The sequence below is a fragment of the Marasmius oreades genome, chromosome 6 (assembly GCF_018924745.1).
Source record: "Marasmius oreades isolate 03SP1 chromosome 6, whole genome shotgun sequence".
Taxonomy (NCBI): domain Eukaryota; kingdom Fungi; phylum Basidiomycota; class Agaricomycetes; order Agaricales; family Marasmiaceae; genus Marasmius; species Marasmius oreades.
The window spans coordinates 300171-325414 of NC_057328.1; the positions used below are offsets into that span (position 1 = coordinate 300171).

The window sequence follows — 25244 nt, forward strand, 5'->3', positions numbered from 1 at the left end:
TCGTTGCATAGCCTGTCCACAGTAATTGCGCAGTCCACAGTATTATAGTAATCACATGTAAGTACACTATTAAGTAGTATAAAAGCTTTGAGGTTTCTCTGGGGAACCTCAGCCTAGATATTACCACTGTTATCTTTGTATCCTGTCTTAGTTGTCTTTAAGTCCTCTCTTGCAATCTATTTCTGTTTTTCTTCTCTATCTCTTGCCCTTGTGTGAATTTCCCTTGAGTCCCAGCAACTTCTATGTGTTCCAGGACATTTAAAAGTGTCCTTCAAGTGTTCTTTCTGGTGTCCAAGGTTATTGTTGCTAAACATAACCTTCAACAGTGAGTATTCAAGTTCTGTGTTGATTTTAGCTACTACAGTCAGTAACTAAAGTCTCTATCTAACCTTAAGAGCAAACATCTTGCCCTCTAGTCCCCTTGTATTGAGTGTTGTTAGCTGTAGCTCCCCGCATAAGTCTTAAAACCTTACCTCATTAAGTGCAGCAATTCTTAGAGTTAGGTTTGTGACACCCTAATATTGACATCAAAGTTCACATCAGGACTTGATCCTTTTATATATAACCACTTCACTGACCAACCTAAGTTCACTGAGAATTTGAATCATTCCCACTTGGTTCTACTGCTTGCATAGTTTTGAGGCCTGACTGGACATCTTGAACAATAGTTCCAAGGCCAATGCGGACCACAATAAGAGTTGGTGCAATCCCCTTGAAGTTTGAGTTCATGATCATGTCAATGAGGCTGTAAGGAAGTTTACCTGATAAGGACTCACCACAACTTGAACCATTGGGAATGCCACAGTCACTTCTGCAGTGCCTGGGAGTGAAAGCAAGAGAATAAGCACAATAGGATACATCATCCCAGATTCAATCCTGAGATAACACAAGGATGGTATCAGAAGCCAAGTGAGAAAAGAAAACAATCAACAGCTTACACAATGATCACAATTGATTGGTACATGCTTTGGACATTTTTACCCAGAATCTTTCGTACTTGCCTATGAATCAGAAAGATTTTCCCAGCTAAAATTTGGAAGTTGGTGAACTACTGTAACTGCAAAGGGAACCATTACTGTGAACTCACCAATCATGCATGTCAGAAGGATGTTCACAGCCAGTTCTGTGGTGACACATGCTACAAAGAGGGCATTTCCACCTCGAGCATATAATGTGGACTGAGAGTAGCTATCACTTTGTATCAACTTGTCAGTAGTTCCTGCAGTGATAAGTCCCCCTACTGATTTACTCAAGAGGTTGAGAACTGGCATCAAGGATAGATGGTCTGAGTGGCTTACCACTGCTCCCAGTACAGATAATGGCTGGTATGATTGCCACTACAAGACGCCGGTTCCAGATGAAATAACAGCGTAGAATCTGTTAGAAGGTGCAGTGGGCGGTTACAGTGGGTAGTTCAGGAGTACAGTACAACTCACAAGAACAATGTTGGCAAGGAAGCTATCCATACACATTAAGCAAGGGAGCAATTGTCCTGATTACTCTGAGACAAACCTTGATAACACAAGAATGAAAAAGTTTGCACGCCTGGGAAACCAAAGGAAATCTATCAGTCCAGTTCACTCTTCAAAGTCAGGATTCAACATACATTGTTGGAGTGTACAATTGTACCCTATCATCTACTATTGTCTGGCTCAGGACATTGTTCTTTATAATGTCAGAACTGCATTTGACAATGTAGATGACATTGAGGACAAGGTTTGCAGTGGCAAGAAGAAACAGGGCTGTCAAGATAGTAATGTAAAGGGGACTGTTTGCATTCTTCTTTTTTGCGAGCAATTTAATGCAAATGCCGTACAAAACAGCATATACACCTAGTTGAATGGTAAGCCCAAGGATTCTGAGAAGTAGAATTCAGTTCTTGCCATAGAGGAAAGTAGGTATCTACCAAGCAGTGGGATGAATGTTAAAATGGGATTCTAACTCAAAGAATATCTACTCACAAAAATATCCAAAATGGGCTTGATAATGAGTGAGATTCTATAATTTTCAAACAGGACTGAGTCTTGAATATCGCCAGGATATCTAGGAAGGATCATTGGAAGTTGGGGGGCAAAATCTCGGAAGTGTGTCAGAGGTCCTTCTCTATATATTATATATATCAATGCAGACACCCAACAAGAATAGATACCTGAATGATCATTCTTGGCTACCAAACTACTGACAGTACTGTACTCACCTTGTGGTTGGCGTCCTGTATGTACGTGAACAAGTCGTTCGTAAATCGGAATCAGATAGATAGATAGATAGATTACACGGCGTGGTCCCTGAAAGTGATCGAAACGGAACAAGGCAATTTTCCGTAAAATCCTACCGTGAAGGTGATTAGTAACAGCCGCTGATCTGGAAAGAAAGGCGACATCCTTCCTCGGAAGATTTCTGCCGTACAGAACGTGAAAACATCGCTTCCGAAGAAAATGATCAGTACAGGTGAGGTTGTGCCGGATGTAAGGAACAATTAGTTATTTTTTTTCACCCTTACAAACATGAACTTCCGAACCTTTAAATGGTTCGATGTGGGTGGGTCAGTTTGAGTTTGAAAGGATTCTGTAGATGTGCACTCAGGAGTCGGACGTTTGCCGTTCGTAGTGAAAAAGAGGCGGCGTGATGAAGGTCGAATGTTGAGCGCTGAGCGATTGCAAAACTCGTATGAACGCCCATCAAGGTCTGCTCAATCTCGACACGTCCATTTCCCACAATTGAACCCCAGCAAATCCGTAACCCTCACCTGCGCCGAATCAAGGCCGCCAGGATCTGCTCCCACCGTCCTCAACTTTGTGCCAGCCGAAAAAAGCGTTCAGGTTTGAGGTTATACCGGGGTATAGAAGTGAGTATAGGGCGACCCGACGAATTCGGTTCGGCAGTCGGGATGTGTGATCTAATGAATGTCTTAAAATCACGCAGAAGGCGACTTGGAGAGTCGTCGGTTCGAAAAGGGACAACAACAGTATCGGTGACAGCACGACACTAGAGAAACATTGTGAAATTCAACAAAAACAGAACGAATGTGAGGCATACCTCCCGGAGTCAACCTTATAGGCTATAGTATACCCATCACATTTCACGAGAAGGCAGTACTGCTGGTTGTGAAATCATGAGAACAGAGTATGATAATCGAAAGTTGCGCGACAGTGACCTCGCCCATCTGTTCTTAAACTTCTCTGGCGTAGTCTCAAAAACAGATATGAAGGATCCGAAGGTTGACTCGGAGGAGGATGTGGCGTAACGCAGCGAGTAGGCCCAGACTCAGGAAATATCGCACTGAGTGGCAGTGAAGTGAATGATCCGGAAGTGCGTTCCAACGTTATGTGCTCACAGATATCAACCATCGTGGAAAAGGATGTGGGTAAGCGATAGTGAACGATTGGTGAACGAAGATATTCAACGTGCATCACAGGCGGACAGAACCCTCGGACCATCAACGTTTTAGTCCTTTCTGTCACGCATGCGGCAAAGTGGGCACGTGATCGCTCTTAGCTCCCCATGGCCTTTGCGGATGCCCGCACTCAGGGCGAGCAGAGCTACCATCGCTAAACTCAGAAAGACCTTTGCTACAAATGTCCACGCTCCTCCCGTTTCACGAAACCATACTCTCTGAAATCCACGACCCAGCAACCTCAGACTTGCTCATCATCGCACGAGGTCTTGGCCTCCGTGGAATTATATGTACGCTTCTCAAGATTTACGACGGACCAGAGAATTTGGTGTTACTTGTCAATACGACGCAAGAAGAGGAAACAGAGATTGGTGAAGAGCTTGGGCTAATGGGATGTAGGAAGCCTGGGTTGAGGATCGTTGGGTATGAGACTGGGTCTAGTAGAGATCGGTGTGTTTTCCATTTTCTTTTTTCTTCATTTTCTTGGGAACTGACAGGTCTATGTGGGGGGAAAAAGCCAGGATCTATACAAGAAGGGTGGTCTAATTGCGGTCACGTCGAGGATCCTGGTCGTCGACCTGTTGCAGGGCGATATTCCGGTTGACATGATTACTGGCATGATTTTCCTACACGCTGAAAAGTAAGTTTTTGAATTTTCATCACGGCTCAGATGGAATTGCTAACAAATGCTGGTAGGATATCCCCTCTCCACATCGTCTCGTTCATCACCAGGCTCTATCGTGAAAAAAGCACCACTGGGTTTTTGAAAGCGTTTACCGACCAACCGGAACATATAACGAGCGGACTTTCTCCTCTCAAGAACGTGATGAAAGAATTGGGTCTACGAAGGGTGTCTATATATCCAAGGTCCGTGCTGCGTCTCATGTCTCGGTGCTTTTATTCACGACCAAAACAGGTTTCATCGAAATATCAAAGACTGTTTGGAACGAAAACGAGAGGACGTCGTCGAACTATCTCAGAACCTTACGGAATCTATGGCAGAAATACACAGAGCCATCGTTCATTGTATGAACATGATACTTTCTGACCTTAGGCGGTCCAAAGACGTGCGTGAAAAAAACCAACGTTATCTGTCCGTCAACCCAGCTAACGCGTCTTGTCTTCGTCTTTTTCTAGCTCGACCTCGACAGCCTGAGCCTCCCAGCAGCCTATTTTCCAAGATCCTATATGGCATAAGGTCGGATCGACGACGAAAGGTCTGGTTAGGGATTTGGGTGTATTGAGGAAGCTTGTTACGTGAGTTGCCCTCATCTCAAATACCCAGAACTGTGAGTTAATGAAAATCGAACAGCTACCTCCTCTCTTACGATCCACTACAATTTCACACGTATTGTCAGTCGCTTCTGGCGTCTATAAACGAACCCGAGAGTAGGGGAACCAGTACAGGGCGTACAAGTGAGTGGACGATGACGGATTCTGCGAGTACGATTTTTCAGGTGCTTCCTGCGTTTTTCTCCTCGTTCTTTTTTGCGCTCCCTAGTTGGTTTTCTCAATCCATTTCCCGTTCTAGCTTGCGAAGAATAGATGTTTCATCACCGTTCCCGAACCTGAAGAATCAGAAACCGTTCAGAAAGATAACCGTCCTCCTACTGTTGTCGATCTCATAGACGACGAAGACGTCTGGGATGCTGTCAATGAGGCTGAAGGGCTTGTACCTACGACGACGATGACGACATCGTCAAAGTCAAAGAAGAATCACTCTTCCCAACGACCGAAATGGCTCCCACCAAACCTCCACCCAGTTCTCGAAGAACTCCCCAAATGGAGCTTGTTGGCCGAAATCCTCGAAGAGATCGAATACGAGATACTACGCTACGAGAACCACTCCCAGAATGCAGCGTCAGCGGTGGGGGGAACGAACACGACGCTAGTGATGTGTTCTGGTACCGCTACGTGTGGATTGCTTACCGAGTTTCTTCAAAAAATGGATACTGGCGGAAATAGGACAAAGGGGGAGTGGGGGAGGAAGTTGATGTTGGGGAAGTTGAAGAGTTGGTTGTTTTGGGAGAGGGAGAGGAAGATGGAGAAGGAGGGTGGTGGTGGTGGTGCGGGGAGTAAGAACCGTGGTGGTGGTGGTGGTGGTGGTACCGCAGCAGCAGCAGATGCTCGGCGTGGGTTGGGGGCTGCGACGGATGATGGGGGCGTTGTTGACATTGAACGAAGCATTGAAGAAGAAGGATAGAGAGAAGGCGCAGAAACAGGCTTCTAGGCGGAGAGTCCGAGGTGGCGCGCCGAGCGGTGGTAGTAGAGCAACGACTGTTGCTCCTCCCGGAGGAACTGATACGGCGGTTGTTGTTCCGCACAAGGATGACGATCCGTGAGTTACGTTCCATTCCTTTACATCCCTTACTAACCAATTTTATCCACTACTCCCACAGCTGGAGCGCAGACATTGAAATGCAACTGATTGCATTGGATGATGAAGAGCTTCAACTCAATCTCGCAGCAGGCGTCGGCGGCCTCGGTGGCATTATCAGTAGTACCTCCGAGTTCAACGAATATTACGGGCTGATACCCCCTGCTGAACAAGTCCTGGTATGGGCGTACTCTGATGATACGGATGATCGGATGCTTGATGAGATTAAACCGAGGTTCATCGTCATGTACGAGCCTTGTATGGAGTTTGTTAGGAGAGTGGAGGTAAAATATCTTATTCCCTGTTTCCTGTCTTATTCTTACCTACGGACTCTTCCCCTTTACTAGGTCTATAAAGCCTGTAACCCGCATATGGATGTACGCATGTATCATATGGTCTACAATGACTCATGTGAGGAGCACAAGTACCTTGCTGGTATACGGAGAGAGAAGGATAGTTTTGAGCGCGTCAACGCTTTCAACGCGCCGGAAGGTTTGGTCCGGGAGCGCCAACGCACCCCAACACTCGCCCAACGCTCGCCAACGCACCTCAACGCACGCCCAATGCACCTCAATGAAGAGGGGGTTTGTCTCGGTATATATGCAAATATGCTGTTTCGTCACAACTGGATAGATAGAAATAATAGACATTTATTGATCAAAAATCAAGTACTAGTACTGAAAACATTTGTCTACACTATGACACTAGTAGATGTACATATACTTTACTCCCCTCTGAATGTGAACCTTCACCCAAAACTGTGCATTGTGACCAGATCTTCATCCACGATATTTAACCAAACAGAAAAAGAAGCTGAAAATGAGTCAATTGCTAGTCAATACCAAAGGAGTGTATCAATAACTCACAGCTGTCAGGAGAGGGGAAAGAGGGGGGAGGGGAGGGGGGAGGGGATCTCCGAACAAGGAGTGATCTGAGGGAAAGTCAATACAGAATGAGGTAACAAAGAGAAGAAAGCTCACAGGGATCGTCAAATGAGTGAGGCAACGGATAACAAGAGGGCAGGAGAACGAGAGGGCATGATGAAAGGGAGGAAGACAGCGATGGGGGAAATGTGTGCTTAAATAAATCAGCCCCGACATGTCGTTATGCAGCTGCGCTCCTGATGCCGAAATGACCGAGCAGCCCAACAAGTGTCAAAATCGGTCATGTTGGTATACACTGCTATCATTACATCAATTTGGCTGTGCAGCCGATGCCGAAATGACCGAGAACAAGCGCCACGCCCTTAACAAGAAAAATAGTCTAAGTACATCTCTTTTGTCTTCTGTTAGATTGAGAACCAACTTGTAAATTCAATTAAATAAATGCTTTACCATACTAAGTCCTACTACATGATGTGTATGCAAATTGAGCTAGGTAGTGGACTTGAATACTTCAGCTAAAGTTCTCAACACGTGTAGACTGTAGTTCCTGAATGCTAACGGACGTCAGGGCAACCCATTTTGGGCTAAAGTTCTCAACACGTGTCCCTGAATGCTAACGCACGTCAACACGTGTGGGTGCACGTTGGGGGCATTGGCGAGTATTGGGAGCATTAACGTGCGTGGACAGCGTGGACATTTCCGTACCCGGTTATGGGGTGTCAATGCATCTCAACGCCAGACCCCATTTTCCTGATGCTGTGAGTTCGTTCCGTTGTTGGAGCCAGGGACACTGACCCAAGCGTTCTCGAGCAGGTATATGCAGTGCGAGTTGATGTCGGCGCATTACAAGAATCCCGTGCTTCTCATTGAATTCGAGGAAGATAAGGCTTTCTCTCTGGACGTGGGTGTGGTTGTACCAAGATGCTTGCCAGTTTTCCTGATTCTTAGGATTTTATAGATGGTATCGGAAATAAAGTCATACATGAAACCTGTCAACAAATTTCCTCCAAAGAAGAAGGCTCTTGGGAACAAACCTGGAGAGCAAGGGCATCAAAAAAAAGCCCCACCCTCTATTCAATCCAAAGTTGTCCTCCTCACCCTCACCTTCCCCTGACTCCGCATCATCTGGTCTCCCTCCCCCTACGCCACCGCTGATATTTTCAACGACTTCAAGAAAGACAGGTCAGAACCTGACGTCGTAAAAGCAGTTTCTACCGGAGCAGACGAAGATCCAGAAGCAGGGACTGGGGTAAATGCAGCTGCCGAGGATCTGTTAAGATCTTTCCCTGGGATCACTTCGAAGAATGTAAAGTTTGTCATGAGTAAGGTTCGGAATGTCAGGGAGCTGTGCGAGATGAGCTTAGCTGGGGTGCAAGCAGTGTTGGGTGCTGAGCCTGGAAAGGCTTGTTTTGAGTTTTTGCATAGGGGAGAGAGGAGGTAGTACTACCTGGGGTGTTGGTGCTTGCAGTACGTTTTCTTCCTGGTGTTGTCTTTTTCTTTTCTTTGCTGAAGCTTAATGGGAAGTACAGGAGGACGATCTCCCCCCCCGCCTCTCTCCATTGCGCAACGCAAGAATGCCTTTCAGTACGAGTATGTCCCGGCCGGATAGGATGATTCGGTCGTGCTATTGCTTGTGCGTGACTGGTGCTCCATCACTAGGGCCACCCCTTTCCCCCCGCCACTGCACAGTCGGTGGAAGTGGCAGTTTCTGGAAACTCTGGGAGATGATGTCCCTCTGCCCGACGTGCAAAGCCTTCGTATAGATTGTCTGTCAGTTGGGGCAGAGAACAATGACTGCACGTTGCTCCTGGCTGGTTATGGCTTACTCAGCCTCCTCTAAGCAACTGGTGGAAGTCAAATTCTCGCCTGCACTTCGCCCTTCTTTCCCTCAGACTTTGTCTACCTTGAGTCCGCTTTACAACCTCACTATTCTTGGCCCCACTTGCAATCCTCCCGCTCATACGCATCATCCACTTCCATAACCACTTCTCCAATCAATGGTCACATTCACAACTCTCCATGACCTCATCGTGAGAACGTCAACGTTGTCCTGCCTCTGAAGAGAGAAGAAGCGGCTTTGTTAGCGCGAGTGAACCTTGTTTCCCACCTTATCGTTGGGTCAGTTTATTCAAGTACGTTCTCTTTCCCTATGGAGCGTCCGTTGCTGATTGTTTACTTGTACCCATCAAACAGATCGTTCCTTCCCCCGACAGCTCTTGCCTGTGCTTTTGTATTTTCTCGTGGCCAGGCACCTAAGCACTTGTTGTATTTTGCATTGGTACATACCTACTCTTCTTGCTGGTTATGGCTTGTAGGGATCCCATTTCCTTGACTCGTTCACATCGTTACATGTTCACGATGTTATGATACCATACATAACTTATAGTCAAACTCTTTATAACTTCATCGTGCTGATACCCCACTCTCATCCTCCCTTTCTGGCGCAAACACCTCAGTACACCTCAGTGTTCATGTACCCCATAACCTGCCATTCTGTAGGTTTCATGCCGAACGCAACCCCAATTTGAGGGCCTATTCTTGTTCCAAGAGGGCGGTGATTACAGGGAATTATCACTTTCTCATTTACTGTCATCGAGAGGGGGTCTAGAGAGGCGTGCAATGAACACCCGTTGGACAGTGAACATTTAGATTCCTGGGCCATCGGTGTGATGTGGTTGGAAGGTGGTTCAGCGTGGTGGTGAGCTTCAAAGCCATTTCTCAACTGGAAGGGTTTGAAAGTTAGCACAAAAACTCGGTCTCTCTGAATCGAGCGTCGAGAGATTGGTATTCTCACTCCTGAGACTGTGAGATCCCTTCAATGTGGCTGTGGTTCCGATTGAAGACCACACTTTCAGTGATTGGGGTTGCAGTCAATGCTGAAAATCAGGACTCTTCAGACTACGTATCCTCTTTAATCTCTCCACACAGATGAAACAATTGCGTGTTATCAAACGCACACAAGACACTACAAGCTCCATAAAACCTGAAATCAATGACGTGGGTTTTCAAAATATTCAACATGCATATTGCAGACTACGAATATGATGGTCTCGAGGGTGAACAATCAACAGACCATGTAGGACTATTATAATAAGACTCAGTATTTCTACCCCTCCCTATTATTATATTTTATCGTTATTTTTGAGCTTACACCCTATTATAATGGTAAATCTTCCCACCCAAAAGTAATTGTCTGCCTGCCTTGTTTTCCCACCCCAATATTGTTAGCAGAAAGTGGACCACCGCCATCAAGTGATGTCGCTGATTGCCGGCAGCTGGAAATTCCGAAAACCTAAATATGATTTCATCATTTGACCATATACTGGCTAGGGATAGAGAACAGATGAAGCTTGGGATCTTGAAGTACCATATGGGTCACATACCATGCATCAAGCAGAAAAGCCTGGGTGGCCTGGCACCTGGCACAGAAATGAATAAAACATGAGCAGCCATGGTACCCAAATGAAAGACAATACGGAATCCTTAGTGCACTCAGAAATGTCGCACTATATGTGACTATCCTTAGGACCTACAGAAAACACGGCGGAGAACAGGCGGACAACACAGTTTCTTGATGTTGGCTGCCCGACCCGGGACCCTGAGGATGTCCAGAAATCGTAAAAAAACAAAACAAAAATCATAGTATTCGAAATAATTTAGCCAGGCCTTAGATATTTTAAGGACAGGGTCCTGCCATTAAAACCTATCACTAAAAAAAATACAGGCATTGCCACAAAGGTATTGAAAAAGTCGGATTTGAGAGGTCACGAAAACAGGTAAATCAGCTTCATTAACTATTGATGGTTCATGCACCTTTTCCTTTTCACCACAGTCCACTGAGACATTTTTTCTGGATAACTCCAAATGATCATATACCTTTTGGCAGTGTTCTATTACTGTTTTTTATCCATGTCAGACCCCTAATACTGACATTGACAGCCAGTTTTCAGTATGTTCAAGATTTTCTAACATATCTGCTGCCAGCTCATAGCAGTAAATACAAACTGTTCTGTGGTGGCAACTGTGTGGACACATGCTTATGAATACTAAAACTTGTTTCCTCCAGTATACTGAGTGAGAAAGAGGGCCTGTAGTTTGGACTCAATATGCAGGGAAAAAAGCATATGGCCAAAAGACCTGGCCAGTATTAAATTATCATCAAGTGTAGTCCCACATTAACATCTCCAGTGGATTCAGATCCATCCTCCCTGAACTGTGTCCCACGGGGTGGTGAGGGTATATTTATGCATCATATTTGTCACTTGATTCAGTGGCGGAAAAAAACATATTGTCTTCTAATTCTCACACTCACCTGCTGCATATATTTACCCAGCCACCCAATTATTATTTGGGATTTTGTGAGCCCTATTATAATTGGCATGCTAGTGATCCAATTATCATTGGGAGGCCCAGAAATTTGGATTGCACTGCGTGCCTGTGCTTTCACAGACCCGATTATAATAGGGAGGGACGGTATTAGTGGGCTTAATTATTTTTATGCTACATGGACTCCTCAAACGATCTATCGAGCAAATCATCAGCCTCTTACTCTTGTCACAGGGACTGTAGGGTACTTACTTCAACTTCGACTTCCCCACTGACTGTGAATCAGTAAATCATAAAGCAACCCCCCCCAAATTGATTGTTTCGTTGTTCACATCAATAAGGGCCCCGTAGGCATACTGTACCAGTCACCATTCGCAGTTGCATCATATTTGGTGACCTGTCATGAATTGTTCACTTTCCAAGGCATGTCCAGCTGCAAGGAATCCCCAGAAATCGATTTTTGGGCATCCTGGGCATCCTGGGCATCTTGGGCATTCTAGAAATCTGTACTCTTCTATTTTGCACAGCCTTGCACAGTCATTCCACAGCTTTGCACAGTCATTTAACAGCTTTTCATAGTCATCCATAGTTATTCCATGGTTATTCCATGTTATTTCCTATTGGTTAAGCTCTATCCCCATGTAGGTAGCTCAGTAGTATATAAACCCCATGTATTTTGGCTGAATCCCCAGCCTTATTATTTTGTACCCCTTGTTTCTAGTCTGGTTTGCTACTCTCAATAGAGTCCCTTTGCTTTTTCCCTTCTTCTCTCTCAGTGTGAGTTCAGTACTACTCCATAAAGTACTACCAAGCATTCTTCCCTGTGTCTGAGTTCTGTACTACTCTAAAAGGTACTATCTAGTATTCCCCTCTGTGTGAGTTCAGTATCACTCTAAAAGATACTATCAGTGCTTTCTCCAACACCTTCTTGGTGCTCTCTGTGTAAGTAATTATCTCAGAGTAACTCTTGTCACCTCGGTGGTCCCCCTTTTGTTGTTAGTTGTGTTCTTGTGTGCTTGCCATGTAAGCCTTAAAACCCCACTTGTTGCAGTGGTTCTAGAGTATTCAGTTCGTGACATGACCATGGAGTTGAGAAGAGTTTGTTTCTGTTCTGTATTATCAAATGTGGCTAGCTCGCACCATTGGGAGCTGTCTCCGGTGTAGTATTGGATGGTGTGGGCTTTGATTGGTGGCATTACTGCTTTAGAGGGTAGGTATGGTTTGTCAGAGGTGTAATTGTAAAAGGATGTATGAAGAGTGTTACCTGGAGATGGATTGATAGAAAGGAGAAGAGATGTGTGTTGATAGTAATAGACCTCGTCATTCAAAGGCTTTTATACTTTTTAATCGTTGTGTCAATACTCACCACAGGCAGCTCTCTTAGTGCTGCAGATCCTGAGGGTATCATCAGACTGAAATGTTGAATCCACCAGGATTACTACTGACATAGGGTATTTGAAACTGCAATATACAGTGAATGCAAATGTTAACAATATTCAAGCCATACACAACGATTTGACAAATGTTGTTGCCTTGGAAGGACGGACCCTGTGCACATAAGTAATATGAATATTTGATGAATAGGAATGGCATATCATGGTTGTATCATGGAGTTGTTAACTCAACTCATAACAGTTCTTGTCGGGGGGCATCCGTGAACATCACCGGGACTGTTCAGAAGATTCTGAGGAGTCGTAACATTTGGTAGGAACATTACACAGCATGGGAACAAAGGAACACCATGAAGCGCTGTTATGAGCCCAAAGGTAACTTGGTAAGGTAGACGACTTTCATAATCAACCAACCCCGCATGGCTGAGCATGATGACCCTTTTATATCCAATTTTCGTGCTTTTACCTCTTCCACTGTGAATCAGATACACAATGTCAGGTCTGTCTTCAGAGATCTATAGAGTTGGGTAAAAGAAGTAAGTTGTATGAAAAAAATTGATTAATTATCCAGATCTCGGACCCCTGATAGGATTTTTTAGTCCAGCATAGTGATTTCTGATGGCACCACCAACAAGAACTACACTTGCATGTCGAGGAAGCAGCACATATGACTCACATCCTTTCCATGGCCATAGGTGCATCCCAATGATTGTTTGAAGGATTTTGAGGAATCGGAGCACTGGTGAACTTCCATAAACTTAGAAACCACAACTAAATTCATTAAAAGTATATCAGAGACTTGAGTTTGAATTGTAATGTCACAATACTTGGGCAGCAGCTATATAGTACTAATTAAAGTGATTCTCCGAAGAAACATTGGTGATATAAGATGTGTAGCGCAGTAGAAAGACGAAAGACCCTCAAGTGAGTACCCTGATTACCCGATATGGTGAAATGGTAACGCGTGACGGATGCCACGTGGGGTTGGTTGATTATGAAAGTCGTCTACCTTATATAATTAGTAAGTTTGGTAGGCGCAACCGCCAACCGTTGGTATATGACGGAACCACGGTCCGCGGCCCGCGCCTTCAATTGGATGTAATCGAATCTAACTTTCTTTCATGCTCATTGCTTGTTCCTCAACGTGAATTACTAATGTGAGCTCATAACTAATCTTATATGCGAGCATCAGAACTGATCAGAAGTTTCAGTCGGAACATCAACAAAGCGGAAGGGGGGGATTGGGGGGGGGGAACGCTCGCGTTCTAGTACAAAGCACTGTAAATGTAATTATGGCCTATGTGCATGCTTTCTAAAAAACATCCGAAGTGTATGTGGAAAAGTCGAACGCCCTATTCTATGGCTTTCCAATGTTGAAAGACGAGGCAAGTGCAGTGTAGCTACTTCTTCCCACGCCTCTGACACATTCTCCACGCTCGGGAATATCCGAAGTGCGCGTGGAACTCTATGTTCCTTGGTTTTCGAGTTCAGTGCCGGATTGCAACACGTCTAAAGCAAACCAACTCTCGGCATCCTCGGTAGTGAGGTCTGTCACGTCTGCCAGGCCGTGATCATGTTTATGAACCACTTCTCGTATGTGAAGGACAACATAGCTGGCGACAATGGAGTGCAGGACACGTTCAAGGCTACAAAATAGAATAAATGGTCAGATTTGAGCTCCATGGATGTAGGAATACTTGCGTAGAGATTATGATCACATAATTAGACTGATGGCCATAGAAAGAGAAATTAGTGTACCATATATCTCCCGATAGTTCAAAAAGCGATTCACCGGCAGTTGGAGTATGATCACAACGTTGATCAACGACACCACTGTTCATAGTACTGAGGTTCTGGTATCTCCTAAGACAAAAGTAGACCTCACCGAGGATTGACGCGTAGTATATGAGGCCTGAATATAGTGTAAATTTATTTGAGCATTGTGGTCGAATGCATTGTAATTTTCACTCACCATCCCGGTAAACAATCTTCGTCAGGTTCGATCTACCACCCATCCAAGCTAGTAGTACATAATTCCACATGAGTAAAAAGCGCGACAAAACAACTGTAAGCTCCTTACAGGCTTTAAATGCCGGAATAGCCATCAGTATGCAACGGGCTTCAAAGAGTTTCAGCCTCCTTGAATCCTTATGGAAAGGTAGCCACAAACCTATATTAAAGGCTATCAACAGGCTACAGGACACGTAAATGTCCTTGTTCCTCATCAAACAAAAACATCCTCGAAGTTGTGTTGTGTCGTGCAAATGGAGTTCGGGACCTAACAGTGGCGACCCGGGTTGTGAGTGTGGCTTCGTAGGACTTAAGTTTTCCTCATGGAAGGAACTGACAATGATATCCTCGTAAATATCTCGCAAAAAAGAACTGGACAGGGATCGAGAATGTCAGCCCCAACGTGACCAACACAACCATAACGGAAGTTTTATTCGCCCAAACAGCCCATATCTGCATTGCAAGGATGTCTATTGATCGGGACGTAAGAAAAAGAAAAATGTGGGAGTAAGCTCAGTTGACGTACATTCGGAAAGGTAGATTCCTACTACTGTACTCCCTGCGCACATTTCACCGATTAATATGAATCTAGCTCAAACTTGCAATTTCAAAGAAATCAAGTTCTAATTGAAGCCGTACATTGACTGATTTTATAAGTTATCACACATGACTCCGTGTCTGGTGGTCTCAGAATGCCTGTTTTTATCGCAGCATGAGTAAAACTGACTGTAAAGCGAAGCTGTAATATCGGCAGACTGACCATATGTATGCAAAATAACACGATCCCACAACGGTAGATACCTCTGTGCAAGGTATATCACGTTGATGGCCACGGATGCTATCTTGATCGGCCGTTTTCGAGGATTGAGGGTTGCCCATACGTACTTGATTTCGACATCTAAATTGAGAAGAACGTCGTAGACGAAGATTGTCTCTGCAGCAACTAAACGTATGGTCCGTGGGGGGTACAAGTTGTCAAAGCAAGGGTACGGGCATTAAGGATATCGTACCATGGGCACACTGACCAAAGACGAGTCGGTAGGAAGTCCGTTGAGATTATGGACGGAACTCACGTTCACTGACAGTCCACCTCGGATTGTCTCCAACACGGTGACGCCCTCACGGGCTGGGGTTATCGAAACCATTCGGCTTTTGATAAAGGAAGGAAGGCGGATAATACTGCACAAGGCTCCTAGATAGGACCTATAAGACCCACCGTTAAACAGCATTGACATCGATTATGCACGGAACGGATGGACGAGGAGACGTTGAAGAGATCCGACTAGGACGTGTGAGGGCTGCGTGGCGTTCATTCACATGCATTGCCGCCGAGCCCGAACAGCCGCGGCAGGCAGTCACCCGGCCCGGTTCAGCTTTGACTCGTATCAGCCAATCATAACTTGTTCAAGCTGTTCTTATATCGTGTTCTTGTTCTTATAAGTAGTTTCTTCAAAGATAGACCGGCCCTCACCTGTATTGCATAACACAGCCATGAGTAACTCCATTCTCTCGTCGTCATGTTACAAGGGCCATTGAAGATCTGATCCTTGTGGAAACTCGATTTGGGGTGGACTTTGTGCCGTGGTGTAGCCTGCTGGAAACAGATTCAGAGGCGGGGGGCTTTAACTTGAAGATTCATTTCTTAGGATACCAAAATAATCTGTATACGATGGCTCTACACTGCAAATCCCCAGTACCCGCTGGGGTATGTAAATATCAGTTATACAAAGTCATAAAAGGGAACAAATGCTCACCGTGCCTAGCCATTTGAACGGTCACCTCGTTTAGCGTGCGCAAATCACCAGATTCTATCATCCTAGTTGACATGGTGAACCAATCTGACGTACCTAGCTGACATTAAATGGGTGTGGCTCCCAAGCGCAACGCATACAGCCCTCGGCAATCCATGGTTAAGTCATGACCAGAATCGACATGTAACTCTGAGGGAATGGGTAAGTAGACACTTGGTGGGCACTGAGCATGTTGACCTCACCTTAATATCCTTTCTAACTTCTGAATGTAGTAACTCTAATTGTGCCGCCAATTTCTCCCGCTCAAATCTGCCGGGGACTCACTAGCGTTCATCTCGAACATGTATTCGCCCACCTCTGGGAAGATTCGCATTTGGGATGAAATTTTAAAACGTGTCCTTTCTGGTTCTAATTGAAAGGTGCTAGTCAGCGTCCGTGATCAAGAGACAACAGGAGGACGCGTAATGTATTAGATACCTTTGGTCTAGATGTATGGAAATGCACGACTTGGATCCACCTCATGCAACGTTTTGTTTTACTGCTCGGTGGAGAACTATGGAGGAGTGACCTTCGCTGCAGATGCAGTCCTCACAGATGCCCATAGTATATGGTTGATAGCAGTACACGGAGGATGCTATCGGGGTTCCGCTAAATCATACATAGCCCGCAACTGGTGCCTTGCAAGATATAAATGACGTAAAGACCGGAAGGATAAATTTAACTGGGACTGTAAGGAGGCAACGTGCAACACTCACACTCCCGTTGTTACTAAGATTGTTGCGGTCTGCCCATTGATCCCATCTTCCCCCCTTCTTATTGGACCCGTCCACATGCGCAAGGGGGGAGCACTTCCAGCCCGCGGGCCGTAGGTGTCTGACCCAAGTCCGAGGTTATTCCATACGCAGTTGGTCGAACAAGAAAAAGAACGGCAACGACCAGGATTGCGGGTCATTCAGTGTACATATTAAATGTCAGGAAGACTCGATGGTGAATCATGCTCAGGCGTAGCAAGTCGAGGATGTACGGAAGTGTGCTCGGCCGTCGGAGGAGGTTGATTCTAGCTGGTGGTGTGATGGTGCAACATGAATGCCGACTATGTTATTCCATGGAACTCGTCGTTGTGCCCCGGATATCCTAGCTTGAAAGCGACACTTATTACATCGATGTAGTCACTCACTTTTTCATGAAACGAATTCCGGTTTCGGGGACAATGTTCAAACAGTGCACTCGACCTCGACCTACATAAATGGGAAGTGGTATATAAGTATATTTTGAGAACAGGCGGGAACAGTTACACAATTTCATCAAGCATGTATGCTCGCCTCAGTATTCAGAATACACCGTTGCGTGAGCCGTCAGATGCATATGAACGAAGAGATCACATGTCACATGTCACACAGCCTAAGAAATTTTGGGTCGGAGTTTCAACTTAAATCGGAACACCCAAGTTCCATCCAACGAACAAACCTCCTCCATTCAAAACAACCTACGGTTCTCAAAGAAATACCCTTACATGGTGAGATATGAACGCTCTGTCACCTCCGGGGCCTTCAAGCGAAGTGTCTGTGTCTAGATTTTCCTACCAATCGGATGGTGAGTCTCAATTTGCGATATACTTCAAGTCACTGACTGGGAATTTGGTGATTCAGAATACGCAAATTGTTCAATACCGAAGATACAGATGTCTTGATAACTCAGTGTTCGTCATCTCAAGGCCAAGAAGAACCCTCTTTTTGAGGCAGCTCCCAAGGACTTTGGACCCGGTGGGCACAGTCCTATGTTTTTGCTCGTCAGTTTGAGACTCAAGCTTTTACTTTTTTCTGCAGGGTAAGGTATGCAACCAATGACCGACCTCACTCGTAATGGCCTGCATACGTCCGACTACAACGCCAGGATGTTATTCTTGAACGCCCGCTCAAAATCTCACCAGTGATTGCTCAGTGCTCAGTTAGCTCTTCAAGCTCCCCGAATAAGTACAGACCAGAGCCCAAGCGGAGAGGAAGAATCGACTACTGCTGCAGTTGTTGAGAAGGATAATGTACAGGTTCGTCGCCATTCCTTCCTCGTTTCTTTCTTCTGATGTAAACGTGCCTCCTGTAGGAAACCTCTGTTTATGTGAACGATGGCCTCAACCACATCCACACCGTCCCCTTCATTGAAGCCAAAAAGGCTACCCTCGTCCTCAAAGCACACGAGATCGATTCCATAGAACCTGTCGTCTTCTTTCCTGCTTTGTGTCGCAAGATGGGCCATACCTATGTTGCTGTCAAAGGGAAAGCTCGTCTCGGTACGGTGGTTCACAAGTAGACGGCGGTTGTTGCCCTCCAGGGTGTGCGATCGGAAGATCAGCGGGAGTCGACAACTTTGTATGTGGTTCATCGTTACGCCTAGAATGACTTTTTTCTTACTGATGTCTGCGTTTGTTACAGTTTTTGTAGCTGCCACAAGTACGAAACCTACATCGTCAATGGGGTGCAGGTATTAGAGGCGATAAGTCGGTCCAGATATTGCGGAAGTGTGCGAAGGCTGTGGGACAGTGTGGATAATGTGACAAATGTATGGTTCTTACTCCGAGTCTTCTGCCTCACTCGACATGTTTTTTTGGCTTATCTGTACTTGTATGGCCCCGTGTAGCATGTTCTAATTTCTATTATTCCGTGGACGACCCAAACTTTGCTACTAATGTGCGAATAGTCACTCGCATCAAGCGAGAGATGAACTTGTCGAGTTTCAGTCAGGTGTTCGTACATATAGACACGTTACGTTGGACAACAGGAATAACCAGCGCAGCCAGGACAGTCTTTTATTTTTGTATCTTATTAGACATCTGATGAACATACATATGTAGCGTGTCACTTCACTAGGGAGTCTGTCGTATTGGATCCACCTGAGGTGAATCGGTGAATGTATGCTAGCGTCGACGCTGGAGCCTTGGCCAAGAGCCTCAACGGGCAGTAGGCATTGTAGTAATAGGCGCTGAAGCGGTGAGGGATGAGCTGGTCCCGTTTATCTTTATTCACGATCAGTTTCTTCCTCCGTCGGTAGCTCTGGGATTATACCACCAATGTGGTGCAGTCTTTCGTCTCCCCCACGCAACGGAAGGTTCCGCGTATCCCTCAGTCCCTCGTTGCGAGGAGCTGCCTAATGTCGATGTGGCGGCGTCCTAGTCCCGACTCTCGCTCTCGCTAGCCTTGGTACGGGTCGAGCTTTGTAGTAGGAAGTATGCGGCCGTCACTGGGGATTTGTCCTGCAGCACGGGTACATAATGATGGGGGAATCGACGTTGTCGAAAAGCCAAACCAGGATGCGGACTAGGAACAAATCAAAGCGTTCGTTTGAGCCTGCGTCGAGCCACCCACGATACAAACGGTCACGTCGCCCGTTGGAAGTACAGAAAGTGTGCCTTGGGCCTCGAACAAGTATCATGACGAGAAGGACTTGGGTCAGATTTGACCACCAGACGGGTGCTGTACGTGCTGAGCGCTGATTTTTTGAATGCGAATCACTCAATATCATATGGATTAAATAGGTGCCGGGCTACCTGTGCCTCTGAGAAGGGCTGACGAGAACCCTCGTGGGGTATTTTAGACGTTGGCGCTATATCAGACGACAAAGCTCAGTGAAAATGATATATTGCTCTGAGTCGTCACACACTCAACAGATAGGAGCAAACAACGGCAGAAGAAACTTGAAGTGACATCCTGTGCAGGACATGAAAGTCGCGGGACGAGTTGATTGTGAGTTGGACTTTGAACCAGCCTATAGATTCTCATGATAGAGGGTTATTACAGATATAGTGAAAAATTTGGCCTCTCAAAGCGTATCACCTTGTGTTACCTTACCTATGTGGTCTCCGCTTTTGAAAACCCATATATACAGCGGTGGATTTCAACCGACAAATGTTTGCTCGCCCTTCCCTCGTGAAAATCAAGTTTGATGCCCCTCGAAGTTGATGTACACGCCTCGTTCTCTTAAGGCTTACTCGGCAGGTACATCCGTGTGCATGATATCGTTATACGCACGCTCCCGGTGAATTCCAAAATTACCCAACAGTGTCTTCTCGGGTCTAGAAGCCAGGGCCCAGCCAGGGCCCGCTGCCACTAGTACTGCTGGTTACCTCGAAAACGATCTGTGGTGTCAAAGACTCGGAAAACCGCCTTATCCGCTCCCGCAGTTTCATTTCGTAGCGGGATATAGTAGCTCGACGTCTTTCATTTTCGATTCAGTCTTGGTCAAACCTTGTTTGGCATTGTCGATGGTGGCACATTCGATTCCAGGCTCGAGGCCTACTAGGGAAACCGCCGGATCCACATCATTATGGGTATCTTGAACCGACGTATACGAGATGTCTTTCGATCGGTTAGCCCTCGAGAATTCTTCGTACTTGCAATTAAGATGCGCCGGCCCGCCTAAGGACAGTAGACAACCAGCAGGAATTGAGCAGTCCGAGGAAGCTGGTTTTATTGACACGAAGCCACGCATTGTTCACCCGCGATCATAGCAACACAAAGGTCGGTTCAAGATGCAAGGATGTACATAATTCTCAGGTCCCTCTATGCTCATGTCATTCATATCTGAGATGCAAGGCTGGAAAGGGGTTAAGGCATGGTGAGAAAAGAATATAAAAGCCCGCCAGTCTTCGTCCTTAGAGTACTACCATCCCCCTCTTCTATCAATATCCTTCAGGCTCAATTTCTTCTCCTCAGTCCATCCGCCGACCTCGAGTCCCCCCTTTTCCTATTTTCTTCATTCGCTTCCAAAGGCGGTTCTCGCCAATGTCCCGTCCCCTCTCCAACCCAGTAACCAGAAGAAAAAGGTGGTGTTCACATGTTCATTTTCCAAAATCGTCGTCAACGGTGACTTCCAAGCGAGTACCACATCACTCAAGTGTTTTGCTGTCCTGTCATTTGAGACGGGGACGGAGAGGAACACTTGAGTCGTGGCGGCCGCAAGGATTACCGTTCATCGAGCGAGGAGGAAATGGTACGGTGACACTCTTTAGGTTTCTGGTCTGGGTTGTGTGAGGACGAGGCCCTCGACTGAATGCTTCCTTTCTGAATCTGTAGTAATAGGCTTATAGACTGCTTTCGGGGAGGGGTGTACTTGCTAACTTTCAGAATCGAGTTATATACTAGTAACTAATTATTTGAAAGATTATTATCGACCTATTCCATGGTAGCATTACAGCAAGGTTGAAGACGATAAAAAATTGAAGTATTCCAAATGGATAAGAAAAGAAAAAAGACCACTAGAGACCAATTGCATTAAGAGGGAATCGAACCCCCGGCGGGTCGAAGCAGCGCGTTCGACTGCTCAAATGGCAACGACCCAGGTTACCACTACCCCATTAATGCTCATATTGACAGCCACAAATTTATTTATGTATCGACAGCATTTGTCCTTGAGTACTTCATATGCCCACCTCATGGGTCATGATTACCATGATCATGCATCATGATCAAAGTGTTCCTCCTTTCCAGATTGCATACCGTAAGGAAATCTGATCAGGAAGCTATATTTGACTTGCTGTAGTGAAACCAATACTCACCGAGGAATGATCGTTAGAAAATTCCTTTGAGATACCCAGAAACAGGGCACGCTAAAATGTAGGAAAGCCATACTTCAAGTTGTATACGAATTGCGAGGCAATAGAACATACATGCAATACAGTAACGTCCAGGAGAGCCACGCACAAAGATAAAATCCTAAACAGTCAGACGATGGAATTCGTACAGATCTACCGATACAAACAATGATCATGAGAAGCAAATCGAGCCGTCGCAAACATAGAGACCAAAAAGAGATATCCAAGATGTTCCAGCAGCTATAAGTAGTATAGTGTAATCGTACGTAGTCATGACGATGATGCGTAAGCAGAGATTTTACTCGAAAGAAAGGGAGAGTTGCGCAACTGAGTGTCCTTCATCAACTAGGGATCGAAGTTGGTAGGAAAGCTGACGACGCCAGAGTCTTCCAAGAGTGGTCCATATGAAATAAATAATATGTAGAGTGAGTGGAAAAAAATGATGGTATCGAAGTATGCGTGAAAAAAGAAAGACGTGTTGGTTGCGATAAGAAGCCTTACCCAGAGAAAGAAAAGCCCACAAATCAGCCAAGACACTCTCCGACGATAATAAGGAATGATATCAAGTGGTAATGCGGTCCTCGATGCGTATGCAAAAGGTTTAGCTGTTATCGACCAGTTAGTTTTCCCGACAACCAACGGAGAAAAAAAGAGGCGTGCCTTGGAACGTGCACTCCTCGGCCTTTGCATAATCAGATAGTGCCATGAGAAAGCCGGAGATCCTGACCCATGCTACGTCGACTAACAACAACGAGGTCAACCGCCCCAGCAAGCCCATCACAGACCTCCTTCTTGAATCCCCTCACATACTCCTCCTGCTCACCAGTCTCAGGGCTACATGGATACCGCTTACACTTCTCCACCCCTCTCCACTCCCTACTAATAATCTCCAACGCTCCCTCCCCATCTCTCGCAACACCACTCTGGACGAGCCAGCATCCAATAACCATCCCCGTACGACCAATTCCACCACGACAATGAACAGCGGAAATTCGGCCGGCCTTGGAGTTTTCCGAAAGACAGGAAAGGATAGAGTGGAGTAATGCAAAGGACGAGGGTAAAGACCGGTCTCGGATGGGGAAGCGGTGGTATTGGATTTCAGATGGAGGAATACCGAGACGCGCAGCTCGGTGGTAGAGGACATTGTTGTTACTGAGCTCGGTGTAATACGGTGACAATTCACCGGATTCTGTAAGGTCGATGAATGTTCTGACCCCTGCGAGAAGGAGAGCGTCCAATTTGGGTTTGTAAGGGTTTTTGGGCGTCCATGGGTACTCGCAAGCGAGAAGCAGAGGTGTGGCCCAATAAGAATTAGGTATAGGTCGGGGTCGTTTGGTGGGAGTGGCGACGACGGTAAGGAGGAGTTTGTCGTTTGCGGATGACGTTGCTGAGGATGATGAAAGGCGCTTTGGAGACGATGCAACGACGTTAGGCAATGAAGAGGATATGTCAGAGAACGAGCCAGACGATGAGGTTGAAGGTAGTGGCATGTTGGTGGCTTCGTAAAAAGAGGGGGGGGGTCGAAAAACCAGCGACCGAGCGTCCCTTTTATATGGAAGGAAAGGAGGAGTGAAAACGAGGATCCGGAACAAAGTTATGTAATTTGTATGTAATTCATGGAATGCCTCAACAACGTGGCGGTGCTACACAGCTTTTCGAACTCTGGACACTTCTGGACTTCCTTCACTGCTCATACTTATCTACGGCATCTGAGAACGCTCTCATGACTCGCCTTTGCTAGACCTCTCATATGTGTCTAGAGCGTGGAATTCCGATCTCGTCTTCGCGCCCAACAACGTTCCGCCTTCCCCGGTGAAAGCTTGCATGTGCTACAAGCTATTCCTAACTCATATCAAGGTCTTTATTTACGTTGTAGTGGCGAGAGTTGGCATGAGTGTTCAAAGCCATCCGCTTTTCGTACCCACCCCCGTAATTCGTAACTGAATCTATTGAATTTTCATACCGAAGTTTCGACTAGGCAAAACACGCGGCAAAATCTGTCCCCCGAAGGTGAGTAGTTCTATCCTTTTCTGGTTTGGACTCTCATCGATTGAAGTAGACCCTAGCTGTAAAACTCGCGCACTCAGTATTGAAGTTGTCAAAGTTCAAGAAGGATCCGGGGAAATGGGCCGACCCTGGCAGTTTGTGTAGCGAGTGAATCGTGAGGAACGTGTACTACGTCCTTAGTGTCCGTGTTGTCAACTGATCAAGTTCTGCTAGATTAACTTAACTCATCCTCGGTCAGGATCCACGATTTGATCACTCGGACCGTAACTTGAAACGATGGAGAACTATCGGCGGCAACGTGCACAAATCGTGGAGAAGGTGTGTTCAAAACCCGTCAAACTCCCTTGAAGACGGAGCACTTCATCGCTAACTTTGACCTTGATGCAGAGATCCGAAACTTTGAATACTTAGCCTCAGTGGATACCGTATACCATGAAAAACCAGAACACTAAGTATGATGAAGGTTGAGTGGGTTTAAACGCGTATAATCTCCCTCTTTGCTGAAGATCCGATTGATTCCCAGCCGTAAGGCAGTCAACATGCTTGTCGACGTCGATTACATGGATAGGTAGAATTCCTCAGAAGTTCTCCCGCAGTTTCCAGAATCACTGGGATTACGGGGTCTCAACAATAAACCAATTCATTTCAACATTTCTGCTTTCCTTTCCTTCAATCAACTATGATTCGTAGCCATCGACGGCAGCAGTCTGAGGTTTTGAACGTCCGTACAAGGTTGAAATGCCATAGTTAACGCGATATGAGTAAGTTCTCCCTATCGATTCACCGAGTTTTCCAAGTCAGCTGCCAGCTCATTCGGCGAATAAAGAGTATACCCGGAGACTCCCGCCCTTATTCATTGAACAAAAATAGACACTTTCCCAGGCGTGCATGAATCATTGGACTTCCCTCTTCCCGTGAATGAATTGGGGGGAAACGCGTCAGAAACGCGTCCTGTCATCGACGCGATCATGCCACGTATGAACAATTCAAGAATGCAATAAAATCCAATCTTCTCTGGTAATGATAAGAATACAAGACGAGTGTTTTACTTGACCTGGACGTAGTTGAACCTCGAATCACGATTTAATTGCTATCTATCTAAATTGTGGCTGCGATCAGGGGACAGCAGAGGAACATGTACATGCGTTCAGGACCTACATTATTGAAGGGAGTTCTCGATTGGGATCCTGACCCGTGTGGCTCCCCGGGAGATCTATACCGGGAAGTAAAAACTCTGCCGGGACGCCAAAATTCCAAATACATTTCAAATACTTGCGGTCTTCAAGGGAATTTCCGAATAATGTCTCCCATTCATCCGCCCTAGTAAACACCGTAATCCTAAGAGGTTCTCTTCTGGAGGCAGTCGGTTTTTCTCTTTCGAAGTGCTATTCAGTGACAGAGTTTGGACGAAGTTATAACCGATCGGAATTTTTTAGCAAACAAGGCATGCGAAACTCAGCGTTCGGATGTGAGTACTTGTCAGCGTCTTGCGGCAATTATAACGCTTTTATCATTGACAG

General features: G+C 45.9%; 3 protein-coding genes and 1 non-coding gene across 4 annotated transcripts; 1 reads left to right on the forward strand and 3 right to left on the reverse strand.

Annotated features, from left to right (window-relative positions):
- Positions 1–588: 588 nt before the first annotated feature.
- E1B28_009519 (uncharacterized protein) lies at positions 589–1271 on the reverse strand (the record flags this gene model as incomplete). Its single annotated transcript, XM_043154415.1, has 4 exons — positions 589–711; positions 777–876; positions 939–1026; positions 1088–1271. 4 exons carry the CDS (start codon positions 1269–1271, stop codon positions 589–591), a joined length of 495 nt encoding a protein of 164 aa, XP_043006870.1.
- Positions 1272–3575: 2304 nt separating this feature from the next.
- Positions 3576–6428, forward strand: E1B28_009520 (uncharacterized protein; the record flags this gene model as incomplete). The annotated part of the gene is made up of 11 exons (XM_043154416.1): positions 3576–3844; positions 3912–4034; positions 4091–4261; positions 4311–4461; positions 4560–4651; positions 4707–4851; positions 4926–5526; positions 5579–5732; positions 5794–6055; positions 6119–6355; positions 6405–6428. The coding sequence occupies 11 exons, from the start codon at positions 3576–3578 to the stop codon at positions 6426–6428; spliced, it is 2229 nt and encodes a 742-aa protein (XP_043006871.1).
- Positions 6429–21393: 14965 nt separating this feature from the next.
- Positions 21394–21487, reverse strand: E1B28_009521. Its single transcript has one exon. It is a non-coding gene; the product is annotated as a tRNA-Gly (tRNA).
- A 240-nt stretch (positions 21488–21727) lies between these two features.
- On the reverse strand, positions 21728–23267 carry E1B28_009522 (uncharacterized protein). The gene is made up of 2 exons (XM_043154417.1): positions 22378–23267; positions 21728–22322 (listed from the first exon to the last, which is right to left on the reverse strand). The coding sequence occupies exon 1, from the start codon at positions 23205–23207 to the stop codon at positions 22410–22412; it is 798 nt and encodes a 265-aa protein (XP_043006872.1). The 5' UTR covers positions 23208–23267; the 3' UTR covers positions 21728–22322; positions 22378–22409.
- Between the last annotated feature and the right edge of the window lie 1977 nt (positions 23268–25244).